This window comes from Mugil cephalus, chromosome 20 (genome assembly GCF_022458985.1).
Source record: "Mugil cephalus isolate CIBA_MC_2020 chromosome 20, CIBA_Mcephalus_1.1, whole genome shotgun sequence".
In the NCBI taxonomy this organism is placed as follows: Eukaryota; Metazoa; Chordata; class Actinopteri; order Mugiliformes; family Mugilidae; genus Mugil; species Mugil cephalus.
This window is the reverse complement of record NC_061789.1, coordinates 10,622,125-10,643,586: the sequence shown is the minus strand read 5'-3', so window position 1 is coordinate 10,643,586 and position 21,462 is coordinate 10,622,125. Positions and strand designations below refer to the sequence as shown.

At 41.5% G+C, this 21,462-nt stretch overlaps 3 protein-coding genes across 3 annotated transcripts; 2 read left to right on the top strand and 1 right to left on the bottom strand.

Annotated features, from left to right (window-relative positions):
• Positions 1-44: 44 nt before the first annotated feature.
• Positions 45-8,390, top strand: engase (endo-beta-N-acetylglucosaminidase). The gene is made up of 14 exons (XM_047571063.1): positions 45-193; positions 894-970; positions 1,054-1,255; positions 1,367-1,515; positions 1,670-1,824; positions 2,463-2,611; positions 2,774-2,945; positions 3,332-3,435; positions 3,518-3,629; positions 4,600-4,787; positions 5,883-6,025; positions 6,157-6,256; positions 6,350-6,461; positions 7,078-8,390. Exons 1-14 carry the CDS (start codon positions 87-89, stop codon positions 7,462-7,464), a joined length of 2,157 nt encoding a protein of 718 aa, XP_047427019.1. The 5' UTR covers positions 45-86; the 3' UTR covers positions 7,465-8,390.
• Positions 8,391-8,905: 515 nt separating this feature from the next.
• Positions 8,906-14,461, bottom strand: scpep1 (serine carboxypeptidase 1). Its single transcript, XM_047571064.1, has 13 exons — positions 14,292-14,461; positions 13,977-14,116; positions 12,648-12,737; positions 12,386-12,541; positions 12,168-12,242; positions 11,839-11,911; positions 11,465-11,502; positions 11,245-11,373; positions 10,437-10,521; positions 10,222-10,335; positions 9,967-10,104; positions 9,282-9,445; positions 8,906-9,150 (listed from the first exon to the last, which is right to left on the bottom strand). The coding sequence occupies exons 1-13, from the start codon at positions 14,350-14,352 to the stop codon at positions 9,088-9,090; spliced, it is 1,326 nt and encodes a 441-aa protein (XP_047427020.1). The 5' UTR covers positions 14,353-14,461; the 3' UTR covers positions 8,906-9,087.
• Positions 14,462-15,918: 1,457 nt separating this feature from the next.
• On the top strand, positions 15,919-20,460 carry coil (coilin p80). Its single transcript, XM_047571922.1, has 7 exons — positions 15,919-16,234; positions 16,847-17,825; positions 18,583-18,672; positions 18,858-18,905; positions 19,305-19,374; positions 19,609-19,697; positions 20,240-20,460. Exons 1-7 carry the CDS (start codon positions 15,984-15,986, stop codon positions 20,285-20,287), a joined length of 1,575 nt encoding a protein of 524 aa, XP_047427878.1. The 5' UTR covers positions 15,919-15,983; the 3' UTR covers positions 20,288-20,460.
• Positions 20,461-21,462: the final 1,002 nt, after the last annotated feature.

Genomic DNA, 21,462 nt, shown 5'->3' with positions numbered 1-21,462 from the left:
CTAGCGAAGGGTGGAAGGCGCATTTCTACTTCTTCTTTCTCCGCGTCGTTTCTTAATTCTTTCCTTTCTCCGGGAAATACAATACGATGGCGTCTGCTGGTAATAAAAACAACCCTCGCGTACGGCAGAGAAGGGAAGACACAGGCGGCGATGACGAGATAAGCGCGAAGAAGGACAAAATTGAGCCCGACCGGTACAGCTTATCTTTTAGTTTCACTCTGTCACACGTCAGCTCCATGAGGAGTCCTGCTACAAATGAACAGCTTTACGTATCGTTCACTAGACAATGAACGATCAAACAGGAGGCTTTATTGTACATTTATTTTCACACATTTGCAAAAGCACAATTGCAGACTTTTTACTATGGCTGTGTTTCATTCAGGTGATCATTATGTCCAGGGTAGACATCTAGTTTACTGGTACACACTGTGTTATTTTTCATTCAAAACTCTCTCAGCTGATGTGACAGATCAAAATATCTACCTTGAAAAACAATCAAACAAACAAACAAACAAAAAAACATTTTGAAGGTGAGTCAGATGGGACTTTTAGGTACTCCCAAATTGATTACTATTGGTAATTGGTAATAACTTATCTATGAAGCAGAACTGTCAAACGATTTAAGCATTTAATTGTGATTAAGTGCATGATTTTTAAAGTGGATGTGGATTAAAATGATATTTTACATTTTTTTTTTTGTTTTTGTTTTCTTTTTTTTTTTACTTCTAACAACATGGCAGAGGATAAATAAATAAAAAGTTTATTGTCTGTGGAGTTGTGCATGGGTCTCGGGTTAAGGTGTTAACTAACGGCCCTATTGTGAAAAATTAGTCAGTAGTTAGTGACAGGATTTGTGTCTGAAGACAGTTTAATTCGCCTTTTCCCTTCGCCAGACCGGAGTCTTGTTTGGACGAGCCCATGGATTCAACCGTCCACGAGGTCGTCAGGTTCGCGCCGTCACCCCTCCCAGGTCAGGTGGCTGCATTTGCAAACCTAACCCACCGGCTCGGGCCGACGCCGACGCCTTCACCTTAATTTCCTGTCGCCTTCCAGTCAAACACTACGATGCCGACACCACCGAACCAATCAGCTGCGGCCTTTGCACGATGGAGGAGCTGCTGTCGTGGAAACGAAGCGAGGCGAACCCCTTCAATGCGGCGGTGGTCCCTCTGGCGCCCCGGGAGCCCCCTCTGGCCAGCTCTGCGCAGCGGACCTTAGTGTCTCATGACATGATGGGCGGCTACCTCGAAGACAAGTAAGGATTTTATTGAGAGTGAATTAAAATCTTCGTGGCATATGTTGTTCAGGATGTTTGTATATATATCCGTATCCATTAATGTAACGCATGCTCTCTTCTACTGTCAAGGTTTATCCAGGGAACGGACTCAGATGCCCCATATGCCTTCTACCACTGGCAGTACATAGATATTTTCAACTACTTCACACACCAAATGGTGACTATTCCTCCTGCCGTGTGGACCAACGCTGCACACCGACACGGAGTTGTCGTTCTTGGTGAGCAAAACGCCACAGCGTAACAGATCCAGTCCAGTGTAGCGTCTGGATTTGTATTGTTTGGTTGCACTGCAGATTCAGTCACTAATCAGGCTTCAAATTGCTTCTTAAGTGCATCACAGAGCCTCGTTGTTTTGCTTTGCCTTCTTTCCAGGGACTTTTATCACGGAGTGGACTGACGGAGCCACGATGTGTGAGGCCTTTCTGAAGGATGAGGAGTCGTACCGGCGGGTGGCTGACAAGCTGGTCCAGATCAGCCACTGCTACAGCTTCGATGGATGGCTCATTAACATAGAGAACCCCCTCAGCGTGAGTACAGCTTCCGCACTGTCCACGCTCATGTGCACTCTGTAGGTGCATTTGGGTGCTCAAGGCATTGAATGCTGGGATATGAACCGGTGCTCCCAAATCTGCTTCTCCTCCTTATGGCTCCATGGAGCATTCTGCCCTGATTGGGCTTTTATTTGGATTATTAGAGGGATACTAGCGTCCATTTAAATGCAGCTGCTGGTTGGATCTCTCTGAATGAGATTCAGTAACTACCTGCAGTGGCCACATATCGCGATAGGGGGCGCCAAAGAGAATCAAATGAAGATCGTCAACACTCCAACTTTATCTTCATGCTAAATATTGATATAACATTCAGCCCCCTGATTCCACCTATGTGATCAAATATTCTACGGCCTTTATGAGTTTTGTGCCCTAACAAAAAATAAAATAAAAATACAGAATCTCAACTTTTTATACTATAAACTAAAAAATAGTAGAATGCATGTAGGAAGTTGCTGGTTGTTATTGTGCATTAATTACTCATACGATGACTTAGTAATTTAGAGGATCCTGCCAGTGCTTGTGCTTGTACAGGATAGTTTGTACTGACCTTTGTGCGATGCAACAACGACCTGGGATTTCCACAGTAGATCATCTGTGCTGCTTTGTGCTTGCAGGAGGGCGCAGTGAAGAACACACCTCTGTTCCTGCGCTATCTGACGGACCAGATGCACGAGCGAGTGCCCGGCAGCCTCGTCCTCTGGTACGACAGCGTGGTCGAGACTGGACAATTGAAATGGCAGAACGAACTCAACGAGCAGAACAGGTAGAGAAAGGAGTTTTAATTAAGTCAGTCCATTCAGAAACGAGCTCTAACCGTCTGGATTCACATGGAGTTTAATTAATGGTTTGAAAACAGTTCGCAACAGACCGATGAAATTAGTTTGTTACTCAGTGATCTTTAGCCGCGTCAATCTCTTCATTACAGCATGTTTTTTGATGCGTGCGACGGTTTCTTCACCAACTACAACTGGACAGAGGAGAGCCTGGACTGGATGAAAGGGTACAGCGGGGCCCAAGGCCGCCAGGCTGACATCTACGTCGGGGTGGACGTGTTCGCAAGAGGAAAGGTGGTGGGAGGGATGTTCGAAACAAACAAGGTAATGCACCGTGGCTAACGGATCCCTTACATGGGCAATATTTCTTCCACCTGACACCAGAAATCATTCAGACTTTTTCCATGGTTGTTTACATGCCCTAAAACATAGGAATATAATATTTTTGTAACATGCAAAGTGATACTACCTGTTGTGTAATCCGACAAAAATGTAACAGAAGAAGAAACTTCAATTGATACAGTAGAAGAAACTGACAGACCCAGGTTTCAGTGCCACTGCCCACAGGCTTTTACGTGGCTATTAAGCTTTTTCCTGAAGGTTTATATTACCCCTTTCAGTCCCGATTTCTTCTGATGGGGCTGGTCCATTAGTCTCACATTAAATATCGATTTGAAGTCTGGTCTCGATCTGGTTTCGTTTATCTGCAGGCGCTGGAAATAATCCGGAGGCACAACTTCTCTACAGCCATCTTTGCTCCGGGCTGGGTATACGAAGTTCACGACAAGAGCGAGTTCCGCAGCAATCAAGACAAGTGAGACAAAGCTAAATTTACACTGTAAACAGTAAGTGGGATAAAAATACACAGAGGCTGAGACACTCTGTCTTGTGTGCAGGTTCTGGGGTCTTCTGTCAGACTATCTGCCCATTCATCGGCCTGCCTCGCCTCTCCCCTTCATATCCTCCTTCTGCCAGGGCTTTGGGAAGACTGTCTACTGGAGAGGACAGGTAAGAGGAAAATTGTCTTTATTTCTTTTTGATGCCAGTTTTCATCAACTTTCTCAGAGAAATCATGTTTTTGGGAAGGTGCAAAGCTTACATGCAGCACAAATTACTTTCAGAAATAGGTTCTGTCAAAATACCAATAGACCCTTTCACAATTTGTAAACAGTGTGTAAACAGGTTTTTTTGAGGGGCGGGGCTTAGCTGGAGGCAAAAGAGCCCAAAAACTACAGATAGTAAACCGCAGTTAGCATATTTCAACAGGCTGTTTTTGCAAGAAGGGACGAGGAAAACACATATTTTAGGTACACTCTTACTCACTGTGAGCTAACGCAAGTTAGCTCGCAGTTAGACTTAGAATGCATTTTCCGTCAAGCATCAAGAATCCTCCAAATAATGATTAACTTGATGTTATTTCAGTCACAATTTAGTCTAAACCATGACGTTATCCAGACTAAAAATTATGATGTATTAGATTTTACCTGATATCAAATGTGGCTGCAAACAGTGCGTTGTTGATGATTGTCTCCTTTCTTTTAATCGCGTTAAAGTTGTCTACGACTGTCAGTGGCTGGCATGTGATAAAACTTAAAGTTAGTGTTTTTGCATTTTCTGTTTTGGCTCCCAAAAATACAGCAAGATGACATTTTCACAGTTGACAGTGTCTGTGAAGGTTCTCAGTTATCCAGGTCATGGTAATCCAAAAGGCGTTGAATAAGGGCAACTGGACTTGTAGAATTTCTTGAAAACGCTTCGCCACTCACCCGAGTAGCTTCTTCAGTCCAGTTAAAGAAGAAGAAACTCGTATGAGTAAGTCCAGTTGCCTTTATTCAACGCCTTTTGGACAGGGACAGTATTCACCTCAAGCTTCCCTCTGTTTTGCCTCCAGCTAACGCCGTGACATCACAGTGTCATAGGCCATGTAGGGGTCTACATACCGGCTTTGAACCCGCACCTGTTTTTTTTCTCTACACAGCCTGAGACAAAAAAGAATTGGTACAACCTGACCGCCCAGGAGATCCAGCCCTTGTACTACCGCATGGACCTGGAGGGTCAGGGCTGGCTGAGGAGCTCCGGCTGCCCGGAGGACGCCTGGACCGGAGGCTGCTCATTGCTGCTTGACGGACTCATCCCTGCAACTCGCACGACTCCGGTTTGCGCCAAGTGTGTGTTTGCTTTCTGTCCAGTCTTCGTTTGACTTTACTAGAGCTCCCAGAAAATTGCCCCGCTATTTAAAACCTGAAGATGTGCAGTATTCAATTGTAAAATGATATTTCAGACATCTCAAAACCTATTTTTTTGCTGAACTCAGGGGTGTCAAATTCATTTTAGTTCGGTGGGCACATTCAAGCCAATTTGATCTCAAGTGGACCGGACCAGTAAGATGATAGCATAATAACTTCTAAGAAACAACAGCTCTCTTTAGTGCAAAGAAGAACAAATGATACAATTAATAAACTATTCTTCAAAAAATTTAATTTATTTAGAACAATAAAGTGCAATTTGGGCTCATTGTTGTCTGCTGTTTAGCCTTGGGTCTCAGTGTTGTGTTCTATACACTTCTCTTAATGAAACAGTGGACAAATTAAGAATTAAATAACTGGGAATGAAATTGTCATTGAAAAATTGCAGTGTTTTATATAATTTTCCCACTTTGCAAATTCATGCTGACAGCCAGATTAGACCCTGTGGCCTGCGACCCTTATGTTTGACATCTGTATGTGTCCATTCAGATTTTGGAAAATGAGGGTCACAGTTTATTATTTGAAAGAAAACTCTAAAGCACAGGTGTCAAACATGTGGCCCGCAGGCCAAAAGCGGCCCGCCAGAGGGTTCGATCTGGCCCGCTGGATGAATTTGCAAAGTGCAAAAATTACATTGAAGACATTAACTGCAAATTTTGCAAATTTTCCAATAAACATAACTACTTTTCCTACATTTCACACAATTTTAGTAAGAGCTGTGGACATAACACAATATTGAGACATACAGAAATTGCACTACTTTTTCTTAAGAAACATCTGGTTGTTCATAAAAGATTTTGTAATAGTGCAGTTCATTAAATGTGAACACTTTCATAATGTACTTCTTTGTGCTAAAACAAAGGGAAACATTTGAAGTTGTCATTATTTGAAGGTCTGGCCCCTTGAGATCATATAGTTCTGTACGTGGCCCCTGAACTAACAAGAGTTTGACACCCCTGCTCTAAAAGATGCTTCTTAACCATAGTTTCTTTGTGTCTTCTTCTGCATCTGTCAGGATCTTCTCCCTCCATGTACCCATGGCATCCCGGACCCTGGTGACCCTCATCTACAAGGCGTCTGCCGGGGTCACAGTCTCAGCGGAGCTAAAAACAGCAGACACCAGTCAGTGCACACACTCTGACGTCAGCGTAGATACACGTGAGTTTAATGCCGGTTAATGGAAATTAGTTTGTTATGAGTTTGTGCTCATTGTGTATTTTAAAAGGCAGATCACTCTCATTAAACTGAGACAAAGATGGTCTTCCTGCAACAGTTTTTTGTTGTTGCAGTTACCAGCGTGTCTCCTGAAGTTCTGGATGACAGTCACGAGCTGGTGCGCCAGTTCTCTCAGCTGTGTGGAAACTTGGATTCAGATGGCTGGACTGTCAGGTGAGCCGACCAGCCACCAGGAGCTGAGTTGATCTGAATCACATTAGAGAGTCTAAATTCTTTTTTTGTCTCCTTAATGTCCCCGGGTGGCAGTTGTGCGCAGCTGGAGCTTCATGGTTGTGTTCTTAAAGAGGTTTGTGTCAACATCCAGCGGGACGGAGAGTCTCAGGACACAACTTTCAGCTGCAGACTGGGAGAAATCACGGTGAGGAGGAGCAGGTCGTGTTTAATGCGTTGTACAGTTGGATGAAAATGAGAAATCAGTTTATCAAGTACGCAAACTTTGGACTTCCACTTCCTACTGACATTTATTCAGTTAATGTTAGGGTAGTGTATTGGCAAGGACTTCACGATATGTATCACGATACTTGAGTCACAATACGATACATTATTGCGATATTATGATACTGCGATATATTGCAATATTCTACATAGTTCACTGAGAAATTTTAAATGCAGCTTAAAATACACGTATACAGTGTATATATGTACATCAGATGACAATAAAATTTAATTGGACAAATTGAGTCTAAAAACGGTAGTAATCCATTTCCAATATATCAGCGATTAAAAAAATATCGCAATATATTGGCATATCGATATTTTTTCCACCCCTAGTTAATGTCACATTTATATTAGGATTTACAATAAGATTTATACCTAAATGTGTGATTTGCAATTCAGCCAACACTTACACTCCTTTCAGTATTTACACCTATTTTGTGTGGGTAAATGGAAGTTTTATAAACTTTAGTGTCTTTTTGAAGGAATAAGATTTTTCTCCAACCATTAACTCCAGATCTCACCCTAACCTTAACTAGGTCATGGATGTAGCCAGTCTGCAGGTGCCTCCCGAGATGGTTCAGGGCCTGTGCATTGATGATGTGGTTTGGCTGCGCAGTTCCTGTCCTGAGCAAGAGCCTCCCTGCCTGCACTTCAATGCCACCCTACGCTGGGACTACCCACTTGAACTCGTACGCCACTTCAGGATACACTGGCGTCGACTCAGAGGACCCGATCCCAGGATCCCTCCAGGTCAGCTGGTGCTTGTTGGCCACGCGTACTCCAATCTGTTCAGGGTGACGGAGCTGGTTGTGCCGGAGCCACCTGGCCTTCTTGAGCTGGTGGTGGAGCCGGTGATCAAGAAGGGCTTCGTGATCCCGGAGAGTCACTGGGGAAGAAGAAGCCTCAGCTACACCTCACAATGATTTCACACAAACGTCAAACCGACTGCTTCTCCACAAATGCTGCTGCTGAAATCACGACTCCGAAGTAGACCTCAATATTTTCAAGCTGGTGCACGTTAACCCTCATTTACTACCTGATATTAATTTAGTTTATGCATTTACTTTCTGTTGTGCTTATTCATGTTACTTTTGGTTTACAAGGTTTCAAACCTAGAAAACGAGCCAAGAAATCATTTGAAGGATTGTATAATGTCTTTGATATTAAATGCTGGCCTTTCAAAGATTTTATTGTTCCATTTCAAAATATGGCTAACATTTTTGGTTATGCAGAAGTTACGCCTAGGAATAATGGTGCTTTAAATGAATGATCTTGAATTAGTATCTTAAATCAGAAATATGCTTTATCTCTTCGTAGCCTGGGATGATTGCCATTTTTTTATTACCTAGCTTTGGGAAAGTTGTATTGTGAGCAACGGTTTATATGAAAGATGCACTTAATTGTTTATAAAGGACAGTGAATGTTCTTTTCATGTACCAAATTTAGGATGAGCAATGATTCGTTCATCAAAATATAAATTGAATTTAAATTTTACTTTTGTAAGAAATAGAAATAGAACGATTTCAGGTGTTTTTTTTTTTGTATTTGCATTGAAGTTATTCACTACCCTGTAGTACAAATAACTGACTTTTTATTCACCTTCTACCATGTATGCACATATAAGTATCATGTAATCACATCTAAATCACGTACTGTACTATATATATATGTATGTAAAAAAAGAATTCCCAGCAGCTTTATGACGTGAGACTATGACATGTAATTTCTTTTCTTGTAATTCCTGAGTATATATATATATATATAAACAATTTATAAACGCATCATTTATTTTTAAATTTTTTATAATGAAGATTGTGCTCTTTATATAAATGAATGGGTTTGCACCATGTGTTCCGTATATTATTTTATTTTTTCCATTATTCAAAGTTTTGATCCTTTTTGATTTTGGAGCCGTATTATATGGGTCAGTTTGCGCCTTGATAAACCAAAAAAGTGCACAGCTAATTTGTTATAAAGCAAGTTTACAGATACAAGTTCTCATTGGCAGTGACTGTATCTGATCTGACCTATCTCACTAAATATACAGTGTTACAATTACATACAAAATGATGGCAATTGAACATTTTTAAGTAGAGTTCCAAGTAGAAACAAGGCTGTTAAATATATGCTAAAGGTAACACATATAGTGTTAAGCCATAATATATATCCTAGTCAGGTCAACATACTAACTTCTACGCCCCCAAACACATCATCTCACTTATATTACTAATTACTGATTACTAATTACATGCTTCCTGTTTTAATACTAAAAGGCAGTTGTCTGTATTTCTCAAATAATGCTGAATAAACATATGGCTTCTTTCAGTGGCTTGATATTGCACCAGAGAACACGTCAACGCAACATTTATTAAAAAAAGAAACGTGTTTTATTGGTTTCATGGCAGGAATTTACACAACGTGCTGCGATCCAAAAGGAACTGTGATTCTGAATTTTGGTTAAAAAGCGAGTGAAATAAAGAAAAAAGGAAAAAAAGGGTCATGTTGTGATTGTCAGAGCCATTCCAGCTGGCGTCAGAGTCGGTGGATCAGTCCTGCTGCGTGATCATCTTGAGCATCTGCAAGGCCATCGGTCCCTGGTCTGAGGGAATCTGAGACGACAGGAACAATCTCATTGCATTTCTATATTATATCATATATATTATTTTTGTAGCTCATTATTTGACCTCCTAGCTTCATTGTCTAATACTTTTAATACGTATTCTTCCAACTAGTGTCTTACCATGTGACCTGCTTTGAGGATCCAATAGAAGGCAAAGTTCTTGTAAGTCTTGTAGAAAGCTCCGGTAGCGCCCGTAGAGGCAGGGTCATCTAGGGGGGTCCACCTCAGGTTGTTGAAACTTGGAAGCCCCTCCCATTTCAGCTGCTTCACCCACTGCTCCTGACCTGTCAGATTAAATGCCAGAGAGGATTAGATAGACTAAACAGGTCTAGTGTTTCATCATCAGTCGATCATTGGTCTAGAGCAGGGGTGTCAAACTCATTTTATTTTGGGGGCCACATTCCGCCTGATTTGAACTCAAGTGGGCTGGACCAGTAACACAATGGCATAATAACCTATAAGTAGCGACGACTCCAAATTCTTCTCATTTTCCCATTTGTTTTAGTGCAAAGAAGAACAAGTAAATTAGGAGAATGTTTATGAAATTTCTTAAGAAAGAAAGTGACATTTGGTCTCTTTGCTGTCTGCTGTTTAGTCCTGGGTCTCAGTGTTGTGTTCTGTCCACTTTTCTTTTTAAAAACAGTGGACGAAATTAGGAACAGAAGCTACTTTTATTGAATATTTGCAGTCTTCTATGTGATTTTCACACTGTGGGCCAGATTTGACCCCCTGGCTGGCTGCTTTTGGCCCGCGGGCCTTATGTTTGACACCTGTGTTCCAGAGACTAGCATGTTGAACAAATTACCCATGGTGTCCACTATGAGATCGAGCTGTCCGTTGTAGACGGTGACATTGACTCCAGCAGCCAGCAACTGGTCAACTATGTCCACCACCGGCTTCATAAAGTCTCCGGCCATGTAGCTGAATACGTCTTCCGCCTGGCCTGAAGACAAAGCAAAGACAGAAGAGAAGTTATGTACAAAGTGGAAGTAGGCTACAATTTGAACGTGTATAGTGTGTCAAACTGAACCAGGGACAGTCCGGTTTCAAGATACCGTACCTCCCCAGGTGACATTCGCAGGGATGATGCCCAGTTTCTTCCTTATTGGTCCGTTCATCAGCTCACTCAACGACTGTCTGTGGAGTGGATGAATGTGGCGACGCATCAGCTGCGCTGGTGGAAAAAGAGCGTTGAAATATTACATTTAGATACTAAGTAATTTCAGATGGTGAAATTTTGACTGGATGTTATCATTTCCCCCCACGGGGCCTTACAGAGGAAGTCATTCCTCGCAGAAGAGCGGCGCTCCTCATCTGGCTCCTGGGTGAGGATGTTGTAGAAGTTGACTCCATTGGTGTTCTAATAGGAAAACCAAAAAAAATAAAAAATATTAAAAAATAAACTAAGTTGTACCAACAGACTGTAGCAGAAAGTAGCTCTGCAGTGGCTGTGGAAAACGTGTTTAAAAATGAGGACGTGTCCAGGAAAAAGTGGACGTCTGGTCACCCTAACATAAACACAAGGAAAACCCATTATGTTAGCAGCCACTCAGTTTAGCCTAGCATAATTACTGAAAACTGGGAAAACTTCTGGCCTAACTGAGTCCAGAGGCGACAAAATCCACCCACCAACCCCTCTAAACATCAGGATATGTATCATTTGTTGAAAAAAAAAAACAGAATATACACTTGTTTTACTGATATCATGCTCAGCTAAGCTAACTGTTGGGTGTAGCCTTCTGTTGTCCAGCAAACTATTCCTTCAGCATAAAGAAAGTCCAATAAAATTCCACACTTCCTGATAACATTGTAAATATCATGCTTGTGTGGATTATACCATTGGAAAACTTTTAATGTGGAAAAATCAGAGTGGAAAATGCAGCCTTTCATCAACGCTTAACTAGCATTAGCATTATTCCTCTGCTAACCAGTCAGGTTGCCGACTACTTCCTAGTCTGTTCAGACTTTTACAACATACTGTATGTAGTAAAGGGCCATGTGTTTCGTGAACACTTTTTACACCAAATTTGGAGAAATTCTCTCAGGGTTGTTCCTGGGAAATCGTGAATCCCGTTGCACCGACCTGCTCCACCACCGACTCGGTCACAGACCACAGCTCAGTGGCTTTACTGAACTGCTGCTGCTCCACGGCCTGCTTCACCGCCTCTGCAGCTTTGTTGACATCCGCCAGGCCGTAATCATCTAGCAGCGACTGCAAAAAAATCAAAAAAATCAAAAAATCAAATGTAAATCCAAACTAACAATGACGAACATTTGTCCCATGTAGGTTTTATATTACTTACAGTAGTGTAGAGGTAAGGTCCCCATGTCATGACAGAGTCTGTGGATGAAGCAGAAGTTGAACACTGACTAGGTCATCTCTACCAAAGGAATTCAAGATACTGAACTCTAGTATGGTCTAATTTTAGTCATTTTCGTTCGAGGGTCACATTCAGACTAATTTGATCTCAAGGTCTGCGATGTAATTTTGTCACTTTGCAAATTCATGTTGCGGGCCAGATTAGACCCGTTAGTGGGTCCATATGTTTGACACCTGTGGTCTAAGGGGAAGTCTGTGGTCCATAAGCCAGATGTGCAGCACTAAGGTTGGGTCGTTTTTTTATTAAGGAAAAGAACTAAAGTTGGACTAGAGATTTTAAGACTGGATGATACCAACCTAGCGGGGAAATCCATGAATCCCCAAGTGCCACGCCACGGAAATTGCATTTCACACTTCCCTGGGTAATGGCCTAAGAAAACAAAATAGCAACATGTTATTGTAGTTGTGCTGATGGAGGTGCTAAAGTTTAGATCTGTGCTTTACATTAATTGACAAATGTATTACAGCCAATTTCACAGAGGGAAAAAAAAAGCTTTTGCTAGCTGTACGACTGTTCTTTTGGTCATATGTGAATCACTTCCTTATTCCAGCGTATGACAGTTCTTTCACATTGGGACTTTCCCACGTCATCTGATGCTAAAAACAAGAAGAAGCAATAAGCTCACCTTGGTGAGTTCCAACGAAATAGCAGCAGCCATCTTCCCTCCATATGACTCAGAGAAGATGTAGAAGGGGATACTCTGCAAAGAGTGAAGGAAGCAGTTTAAATTTACCACTGGAGCATGAGCTGTATACGCCACTTTAGCAAAACTGTGGTTGGTTGCTCATATTTTTAGAGTTTTTTTTGTTTGTTTGCTTTTTTAATATTATTGTACTGGCATACCTGGAACTCAGTCTTCTGTGTAAAGAAGTGCTTGAGCAGCACGAGCATGTCTGAGGCCACAGTGGCCACGTTGGTAGCGTACGATTCTGGTCTGTCGGTGTAGCTGAAGCCGGTCCCCACGGGGTTGTCTACAAACAACACACTTGCAGCCTGGACCTAAAAAATTCAATTCATAAACACACACACATGTAGAACTCAGAACGCTGTCCTTTATTTCAGACTTATACAGACTTTAATGTCACCTTCTTTAAAACCATCTTACCCAGCTCGTCTTTCTGGGATTAAGGTCCCTGTCCAAGGGTCCGATCTCCTCAAAGTTGCCAAACCCACTTCCAGATCCTCCCGGTCCACCCTAAAGGCACAGGGACAAACCTCTTTGTCACGTTCAAATGTGACTCAGATGTGATTTTTATTGCCATATTTTCCGAGATGATTCTGCAAGGCTGCTAAATGTGTTTAAGATAAATTACAGGATAATCATAGTTAATGTTTGATCTAGATGGATGGTTTAATTTTTTAAATCATTAGCAGGAGGTTGGTTAGTTCCTCTGCCGCAATTATGAATAGAAGCCACAGTGTTGTTACTCATTCGGGGGTTAAGGTTTGAGGAAAACAGAAACACTCACAAGCATTTCCAAATTTGCTGACTTTGAAATTTTAGATGAACTAAAAGATACTTTGTGGGTTTAGGATTTTTTGCAGATTAGCGATTACACTAAACATGATTTTGTTCCTATAAGAACTATAAGTCATATTAATCTAAGCCAACTGGACTTGTCTTGAAGTGGCCTCTTCAGTTCTTCTTTTTCTTAAATGACTGGCGGTGTGTTCGGGTTTTTATCTGGAACGTGTTTTGTTGGTGCATGCTTCAAATTCACATTTAAAACTTGCACAACACTAGCTTGCAATTAGAGGAAGTTGTTCAGATTAATGTAGTCTTTTCTCAAGTTTAATAGGTAGTGAATGGAAGTGAAACTGCATCTTGATGAGAAACGATAAGACCGCGTTGTAACTGGCTGGTTATTTTGCAGCTGTGTAAATGGACCACCGGGTTTTGATTTGAAGAGCTTGCGTGGAGGCTTCTGCCGTCCTCAGCTCAGGTGAGCCGTGAGTCATGAACACGCTCTAGTCATGTGAGTTTCAAGTGTGCGCCACCCATATTAGATTTAGTTGAGATTCAGCTGTATCGTCATTGCACATGTTCGAGTACAAGGCCATGAAATGCAGTTAGTATCCAAAGAATATATGTTTCATAGACAGAAACCTACACCGCATCAGTCATTTAGAAGTGGGGAAGCTGTTTGGAGTAGTTGGTGAGTGTTGAAGTCCACTCAGAGCTTTGTTTGAAATGAGGCCAACTTCTAATTAATACAAAACAGCTTTTAAAATAAAAAAAATGGAGATTAGTGAAAGATTATTCATCAAAATTGATGCAGCAGAGGCAAAAACATGGGCATGTTCCAAAGCCCATGCCTTCAGTTTTTAAGGCTTGACTTTTTCCTCAATCTAAAGTTGAAAAAAAAAGAAAAAAAAAAAAACATCATGAAGGTGTGTTTAGTGCCAACCTCAGCAGGAATTGACTGAATCCTACCTGCAGCCACATCACCAGAGGCAGATCCTGATACTTTGCAGACGGACTGTCAGCATAGTAAAGCCACCAAAACATATGGGCCCCGTCTCTCACTTGCACATAGTCCCAGACCTCTTTGCTCGCCAGGGGGGTGGAGAGCCCTGCACAGAATCCAGATTTAGTCGGCGTCAAGAACAGTGAACGCATCACGATCAGCATGAACTAAGTTACTTTCGATTTGCGGTGAACTGTGGCAAAGCGTGAGGTAATAAGAACCCAAGAAAACATTACATTTAAGGTGTAATATCCGCGGTTGATATTGACTCTGAATCATACCTGTGTTGAGGACGGTGGCGATGAGAAACAACAAAGCGGAGGCTGTTTGAAAACGTCCCATTGTTGAGGCGCCGCAGTCAACTTTGCTCTGCCGAGAGTGAGCTCAGTTCATCCACTGTATTTCAGACAAGAAATCACATGACCACACCCGGGATCAGCTGACTACTTGTTGTCTTCTTGTTTTTTTTTTTTTTTTCATCGGGAAGCAAAATATAGTACATAAATAATAGCGGAGAAGCAGAATAGTTATTAAACGTGAACATGTTTTAGTTGTGATGACTTTTTTTTCAGTGATATTTAAAAGATTAAGTTTCTTTGCTGTTTGCATGTGTCATCTTCCCTGATCTACCTCCGAGCCAAAAGGGGGCAGTGTTGTGGATGAACGACACTAACGTGCCCTAACCACGTGTATTCGACACTTCCTTAGAAAATACGTACATACAAAATAAAAGCTTATAAAATATATTTGACCTCTATTCATTGGTATATACTTTATAAATACTCTATTATAAAACTGAATTGTTTAAAAGATTTTGGGGAAAAAAATATTGCTGATTTTAATGGACCTAAGTTTGAGGTTAAATAAATGAATGTTTAATATACAGCCGCATGTTGAAATATGGATTCAAATTGGGAGCTGCGTGATTGCATTGACTGTTAAATGAGTGAAATTCAAACCAAAGCTTTTATTAGAACAGTGAAACACTGCTTACCAACACAAACCATTCAAAATTGCTAAAATGGGCTAAAATAGAAGGCTCGGAGTGACTCCTTTGAGGGAGTCGAGCCAAAAGAGCCGAACCTCCAATCTCTGGTGGTAGAAACAGCAAATGCTGCTGCCACCTCAATCTCCCAAGCTTCTCTAAATAGTGACAATGTTAATTTGTAGAGATGAGCGAATGGAGTCTTGTGAAGGTTTTGGGGCCTTCTTCCTGATTGCACAGAAAAAGATTCAAACCCTTAAAGACAGACGCTACCAGTGACATCAAGTGGTCATGTTCGTGGTCATGTATTCCCAGTGATTCACACACATCGGGTTGTTTCCAGTTCCAACAAGACAAACAGTCAGTCAGTCTTAACTGAGTCTTCATTCTGAGAATCGTTTTCCACACTGTTACTCGAACGTTGTGTCAATTTACTAGTAAAATATGTTGCTCTCTTTCTATTTATTGCAAGATCACAGGTATTTCAACATGGATGTCTTGGGAGATGTGACTAATGGACATATACAGTGATATGAACAGACAAACAAGGTGCGATTATAGTGATAGATAGATAGATAGATAGATAGATAGATAGATAGATAGATAGATAGATAGATAGATAGATAGATAGATAGATAGATAGATAGATAGATAGATAGATAGATAGATAGATAACTTTATTCATCCCGAAGGAAAATTAGTAGTCACAGTTATAACTGCAATAATAATAATAATAATACTAATAATAATAATAATAATAATAATAATAATAATAATAATAACCGTTACAAAACTTCTATTCATACTTTTTTTATATAAAATACGAATTATTTCAAAATGAACATAAACCTACAGTCTCAAACGTCATCTGTCACGTGATCACGGAGATTCGATACGAGACTCATTTCTCTTATTTTGAAAATCTCAAGCGGAAGTGTTTTCCTGCCGGGGGAAACTCGAGCGGCGTGTTCTGCGTTTCGTAGCCGTCATGGCTGCGCACAGCTCCAACTTCATTCGCCTGCGCCTCCACTTTGACTACCCGCCGCCGGCTGTCGTCGACTGCCGCATGTGCTGGCTGCTCGTGGACCTGAACAAGTGTCGCGTGGTCGCGGACCTGGAGAGCATCATCAGGGAGAAGTTTGAGTTCAGCCGCGGGAGCATCCTCAGCCTGTTCCTGGAGGACTGCTACCTGCCGCACACGGAGAGCATCTACGTGGTGCGGGACAACGACAGCATCAGGTGCGACCGCTCGGGTAGTTTTAATAAGTAAAAGTCAGGATGGTGTCAGCTGGCAGAGCTGGTTTTCAAAAATAAACAAACAAATAAAATACGTAGACATGGCAACTTTTGTGAAGCAAAGACTGGGAACACAACGCTATGTGCTTTTAAGGCCAAAACATTTCAAGAACGAATATTTATTTATATTGCAGACGCCTTTTTTTTCTATTTTATTTTACTAGCTATTGCTTATATTTTATTTCTTTTTAATGTTATTTTATTTCATCTTTAGAATGTTTCTTTCATGCGCAACTAAGCTACTGTGACCAAGCAATTTCCCTTGTGCATCGTTAAAGTCCAATTCAGCCAAGATCTGTTAGAGTTGTTGTTCCTCCAAAGTCAAATTAATCTTACAGGATCTGAAAACATGGGTCTGTTCAGTCCTGGTATTTACATTCATCCTCCTGGGTGATCTGATCACAAATAAACAGCCTTGATTTTTAGGTGTTAGGTGATAAAAGCAAGCAATTTAATCATCCTACAACCAATCAGAGATCATTGGGGAAAAGGTTAATTACAAGTGGACGGTACTTTCTGGCTCAGCTCATAGTGTGATGCGTTTCTTTTTCCCAGGGTGAAGGTCGATTGTGTAGCTCAGGTGAACGGACACGACAGCCGCCTGAGTGCACGGACCAAAAACTGTAGAAAAAGACACAGAGTCGCGGAGGAAGATGGGCCCGATGAACGCGAAGTGAGCGTGGAACGGAAGAAAAAGAAGAAGAAAAGAAGCGAGGAGAGCCCGGCGGAGGGTGCCGAGCGGGTGCCGTGCCACGACGGAGGCAAGTCACGAGTGAAGCACGCAGAGAAGAAGAAGAAGAAAAAGAAGAAGAAGGATGCGGAGGAAAAGTCTCCTGCTGCCACTCCAGATCCAGCTCCTTCTCCCAAAAAACCCCAAAAGGCTTCAGTTAAAAGCAGCAAGAATCCCCAAGTGGCACAAGCAAAAGCACCGAAAGCCTCCTCCTCAGACTCCAGCAGCAGCAGTGAGGAAGATAAAGCTCCCAAAAAACCTGCAGCCAAAAAACTCCCATCCACGCCGACCGCTCCCAAGGCCGCCTTAAACGCCAAACCGGCTCTGAAAAAACCAAACCCTCCTTCGTCGTCATCTTCCGACTCCTCGTCCTCCAATGAGGCCACCAGTGTGAAAATCCAGCCGCCAAAAAATAAACCTCTCAACGCTCCTGAAGCACCTTCGGTCTCGTTGCAGCCCACGAACTGTGCTCAGAAACCGGCTGGCAGCGCCGTCCCGCCTCCCCGGGACAAAGAGGCCGAGTCCGACGACTCAGACAGCGAAGAGGAGATCCAGCTCGTCATCAAGCGGCCGCTGGCGCAGCCCGTCCTGGGAGGTCAGTTCCCTTGGCGTGGCCGCGGAAGAGGAAACCCCAGGTGGGGCGGTGCTGGTGGAGGTGGCGGTGGCCCTCCTGGAGAGAGGGGCAGGGGTGCAGGCAGAGGGAGAGTCAGAGGGAACGGTGGCGGCTTTGAGCCCTGCTATAATGGAACCAGGGAGTCGTCCTACCACACAGATACGCTGACCAACAAGTCAGCGATCTTCCAGGTGTGTCTGCACTGGTTTTCACCATTTACACATGTGACGACATATTTAAATGACTTCAATACACTGCCGTTAACACTGGCTTAATTTCAAGTGCCAACAGAAACATGCAAGTTAAGGAGTTTCCCACCTTGATTCACAATAAGAGCATCATTAAGGTGTTTGTCCGCTGAAATACATGGATGCAGGTCATGTTAAGTTGCAATGCAACAGGGAACTAGATCTCTTAATAAAATACAATAACTTACTCTTGAAACAGAGAGAAAATTATCCTGTTACCCCTTATTTTATGTAGATAGAGGTATCAATCTCATTTTATAAAATAATTCTATTTCTATAAATGTCATTTGATCTTTTTTTAAACAATATTTTCTTTTCTTGGATCTCTTGCAATTACACCACTGACCACTAGGGGCTCCCGTTTGGGGATCACTGCTATAACTGTGTGTTTAAGGTTGATTTCATTGAAAAAATTTTAATGCCCTGTTCACCCCAAACCCCCGCCTTGTAATTGAACTAGTGCTACTACTAGTCTGCGTTTCAAGATTGTTGTACAAAAAAAAGGCCGCAGAGAAATCAAAAACTTTAATGATTCTTATTATGATTTCTACTCCCTGATTGGATAGTAGGGTAACAAGCTATCAGCTACATAACCAAAACACATTGTTTTTGCTTATCTGGTAAGCTGTGCAACTAAGAAACTAAGAAATTCCTTATATGACGTGACATCCATATAATCCTGCGTTGTTTCTCTGTACAGAATAAACCTGAAAGCGCTCCAAAACCGGACTACAGCTCCATGCCCCTCTTAGCTGCCCCTCCACAGGTGGGGCAGAAGATTGCGTTCAAGGTAAGCACACGCTAGTGTTCACTACACGCAAAATTATATGGAAATATTTACCACAGAATCAGAAAATGACACCACAGAGTTTTCAGTTTGTGATGTATTTATCACTGGTGAACTTTAACGTCCTTTAGAAACTACTTTTTGCCAAATCTAACCTTTGTTTCTTAACTCCATTCCTTTGCGTACAGCTGCTGGAGCTGACTGAGAACTACACCCCAGAGGTGTCTGAATATAAGGTGAGGGCAACAATTTCTCCTACTGTACTTTTTTTTTTCAATAGCATCAAATATTGTTTTTCTTCTGCTAGATAAACTTAAGCAAGTTAGGCTACTGCATCAATTTGACACCGTAGCGACAACATTTTGTGTTGATTGTTTTGGATCAATACGGATGGAGCACACAGAGGAAAGGTTAAGGTGCTTTGGAGATACAAACATTTGTTTGACTCGTCTTCGGAGAAATTTTAAAAGTTTTGGCCATCGTTGTTGAAAGTGAAGCAGGAAGTAGAAACAAGAATTAACCCGACTAAGACAAAGACGCAACGTGATAGCGTTTGGGGTTATGCGTGTAGGTTACCATGGTAACTTAAATGAGCTTTTACTCCTTCTGACCAAACACGGTTTTATATGTTTTAGGAGGGAAAGATGATGAGCTTTGACCCAACCACCAAACAGATTGAGATTGAACTTCTTAATGCCTGTCAAGGTAAGAATTTAAATTAAGAGTTCTCAATATGTCTATATGCAAATTACTGTTTTTCTTTATTCAGTATAAAAATAAATTACCTTTTTGTTAGACTAGTTCAGTTTTCAGTGGTTATAACCTGCTAAAAAAGAACTGGAAACTTTCTTTAATGTCAAGACAAAGCTTATGTTTAATAAAAATGCGCTTAATTTGCATACTTTTCTGATTATTCCTAAATCGTCTCTTCTCTTCCAGCTCCTGTAGAACCTGGCAAGTTTGACTTAGTCTATCAGAACCCAGACGGCTCAGAGAGCGTGGAGTACACTGTGTCCAGAGGATCTTGGGTAAGCCTAAGTGTGAAACTATTATTTGATAAAATGGGAACTCTTAGAGCTGGATAATCCGTGGTGTCCCAGATGGAGGTTACAAGGGATTCCATGGCAAAATAAGGAACGGTCTAATTTCTGTGAGATTAAATATGCATTCTTTTAAAGATGCACTAGGAGGCAGCGGGATGAATATTCTGGTGAACAAGTAAACAGAATGTAGCAGAAAATCAAAACAATGATTCAGGGCTGGGTGATAATCATCTGTGGGTGCCTCAGTGTCAGTGACCCATTTTTCACACCAAATAAACAAGGAACCGAGAGAAGTTTTGATCATTTGAAATAATAAAAGGGGCATTAAATACACAAATCACACCTCTTTTCAGTCCCTTGTTCCAACCGGAGAAGGTCCGGGATTAACATAAACCACTGCATATGCAGAAAGCACTGCTTGTCGTCATTTGGGTGCCATTATATGGGACCGTTTCCTGTGCGTACAGATCTGGTTTTAATCTTGACGGAGTAATAACTGAAGTAATATGTGCGCTTTACTTCCACAGGTGACAGAACGATGGGAGTCTCTGCTGGAACCAAGATTGATTATTTAAATACGACCAAAAATGTGAATTTGGACTTTGGACAAGAGTTTCTACATAGAATGATAAATTTTTACTTTTAGATTGGATGGGAATTTTTAATGTGTTGGTTTTATGTTCTGTACAGATGTGGGACTGCGATCAGTCTTGTAATAACTTTTTTGCTAATAAAACACTGAAATCTATTTAAAATATATTTTATTATCCCAGTACATCACATTTTGCACAGTTAAATTATGTTTACATTATATACAACAATACAGAAAAAATGCTTTGTTATAAGGCACAGAGTCAGGAAAGGTGGATATTAATAAATGAGCATGAGTCAGGGGAAAAAAAAGACCTGTCCTGGATGTACCCTGTCTCTCGCCTGTTGACAGCTGAAGAACATCCACATCAGTACGCGGCCTACAGTGGAAAAAGTGTCTGTCAGGAGGAACAAATAAAGAGGTTATTGTCCTGTTGTGGTCTGTGTTGCACGGCAAGATGCTGGGCCAAAAACCTGAGTTTGTACATAGCACATGGACGTTATTGTGTAACTCTAAGTGCTGTTGAAGATCTGACATGTGACCATGAAGAATGTGACACCAGACTGTTTTTACATACACAATAGGCCGGAGTATAGCGCTGTGGTCATAAAGAGCCCATACAGATGTGGCAGTGAGTTTACATCTGTGCTGTGAGTTTGCAGACAGATGTAAGGGGATCAGTAGGTAGAACAGGTTGTCTATGGACCGGAGGGTTAGTCCGTCCTTGACCGACTTTAACGATTGCCATGCACAGATTTATGCCACAGATAGATAGATGACAGAGGTGGGAACGAGATGGAACAAAAACCAGCCTTTTAGAGACACAAAAGCCGTATATGGCCATTAAAAATAGATACTGATGCTTGGTAGTAAACAATGTAGTAAAGATGCTTATTTTCTTTTATTTTCTCATTCTTTTCCTCACTTGTGTCACTTCCTTTATCTCATACTGCCAAGTTTATTTTTGATTTACTGCAAGAATTTCCATTTCGCTTACTCAGTGCGTTTGCATGCACAGCTTAATCGAGCTATGTTCGAAATTCAACTTTCTGAAAGTGGGCAGGTATCTTAATCTGATAAGGAGAACCGTGGTATTAGTAATGTGTTTACATTCGCTTAAATTGTGAATTTAAAGTCAGATTAAGGCAATCATTTTTT

Excerpts from the sequence above, each read along its gene's own strand:
- coil (XM_047571922.1), top strand. The coding sequence starts at position 15,984 with ATGGCTGCGCACAGCTCCAACTTCATTCGCCTGCGCCTCCACTTTGAC. Across the intron at positions 16,235-16,846 it reads CGGGACAACGACAGCATCAG|GGTGAAGGTCGATTGTGTAG; the intron begins GTGCGACCGCTC and ends TCTTTTTCCCAG. Across the intron at positions 19,375-19,608 it reads ACTTCTTAATGCCTGTCAAG|CTCCTGTAGAACCTGGCAAG; the intron begins GTAAGAATTTAA and ends CTTCTCTTCCAG.
- scpep1 (XM_047571064.1), bottom strand. The coding sequence starts at position 14,352 with ATGGGACGTTTTCAAACAGCCTCCGCTTTGTTGTTTCTCATCGCCACC. Across the intron at positions 11,912-12,167 it reads TTTCGTTGGAACTCACCAAG|GCCATTACCCAGGGAAGTGT; the intron begins GTGAGCTTATTG and ends TTGTTTTCTTAG. Across the intron at positions 9,446-9,966 it reads TCTCATAGTGGACACCATGG|GTCAGGAGCAGTGGGTGAAG; the intron begins GTAATTTGTTCA and ends TTAATCTGACAG.
- engase (XM_047571063.1), top strand. The coding sequence starts at position 87 with ATGGCGTCTGCTGGTAATAAAAACAACCCTCGCGTACGGCAGAGAAGG. Across the intron at positions 194-893 it reads GACAAAATTGAGCCCGACCG|ACCGGAGTCTTGTTTGGACG; the intron begins GTACAGCTTATC and ends TCCCTTCGCCAG. Across the intron at positions 1,256-1,366 it reads GGCGGCTACCTCGAAGACAA|GTTTATCCAGGGAACGGACT; the intron begins GTAAGGATTTTA and ends TCTACTGTCAAG.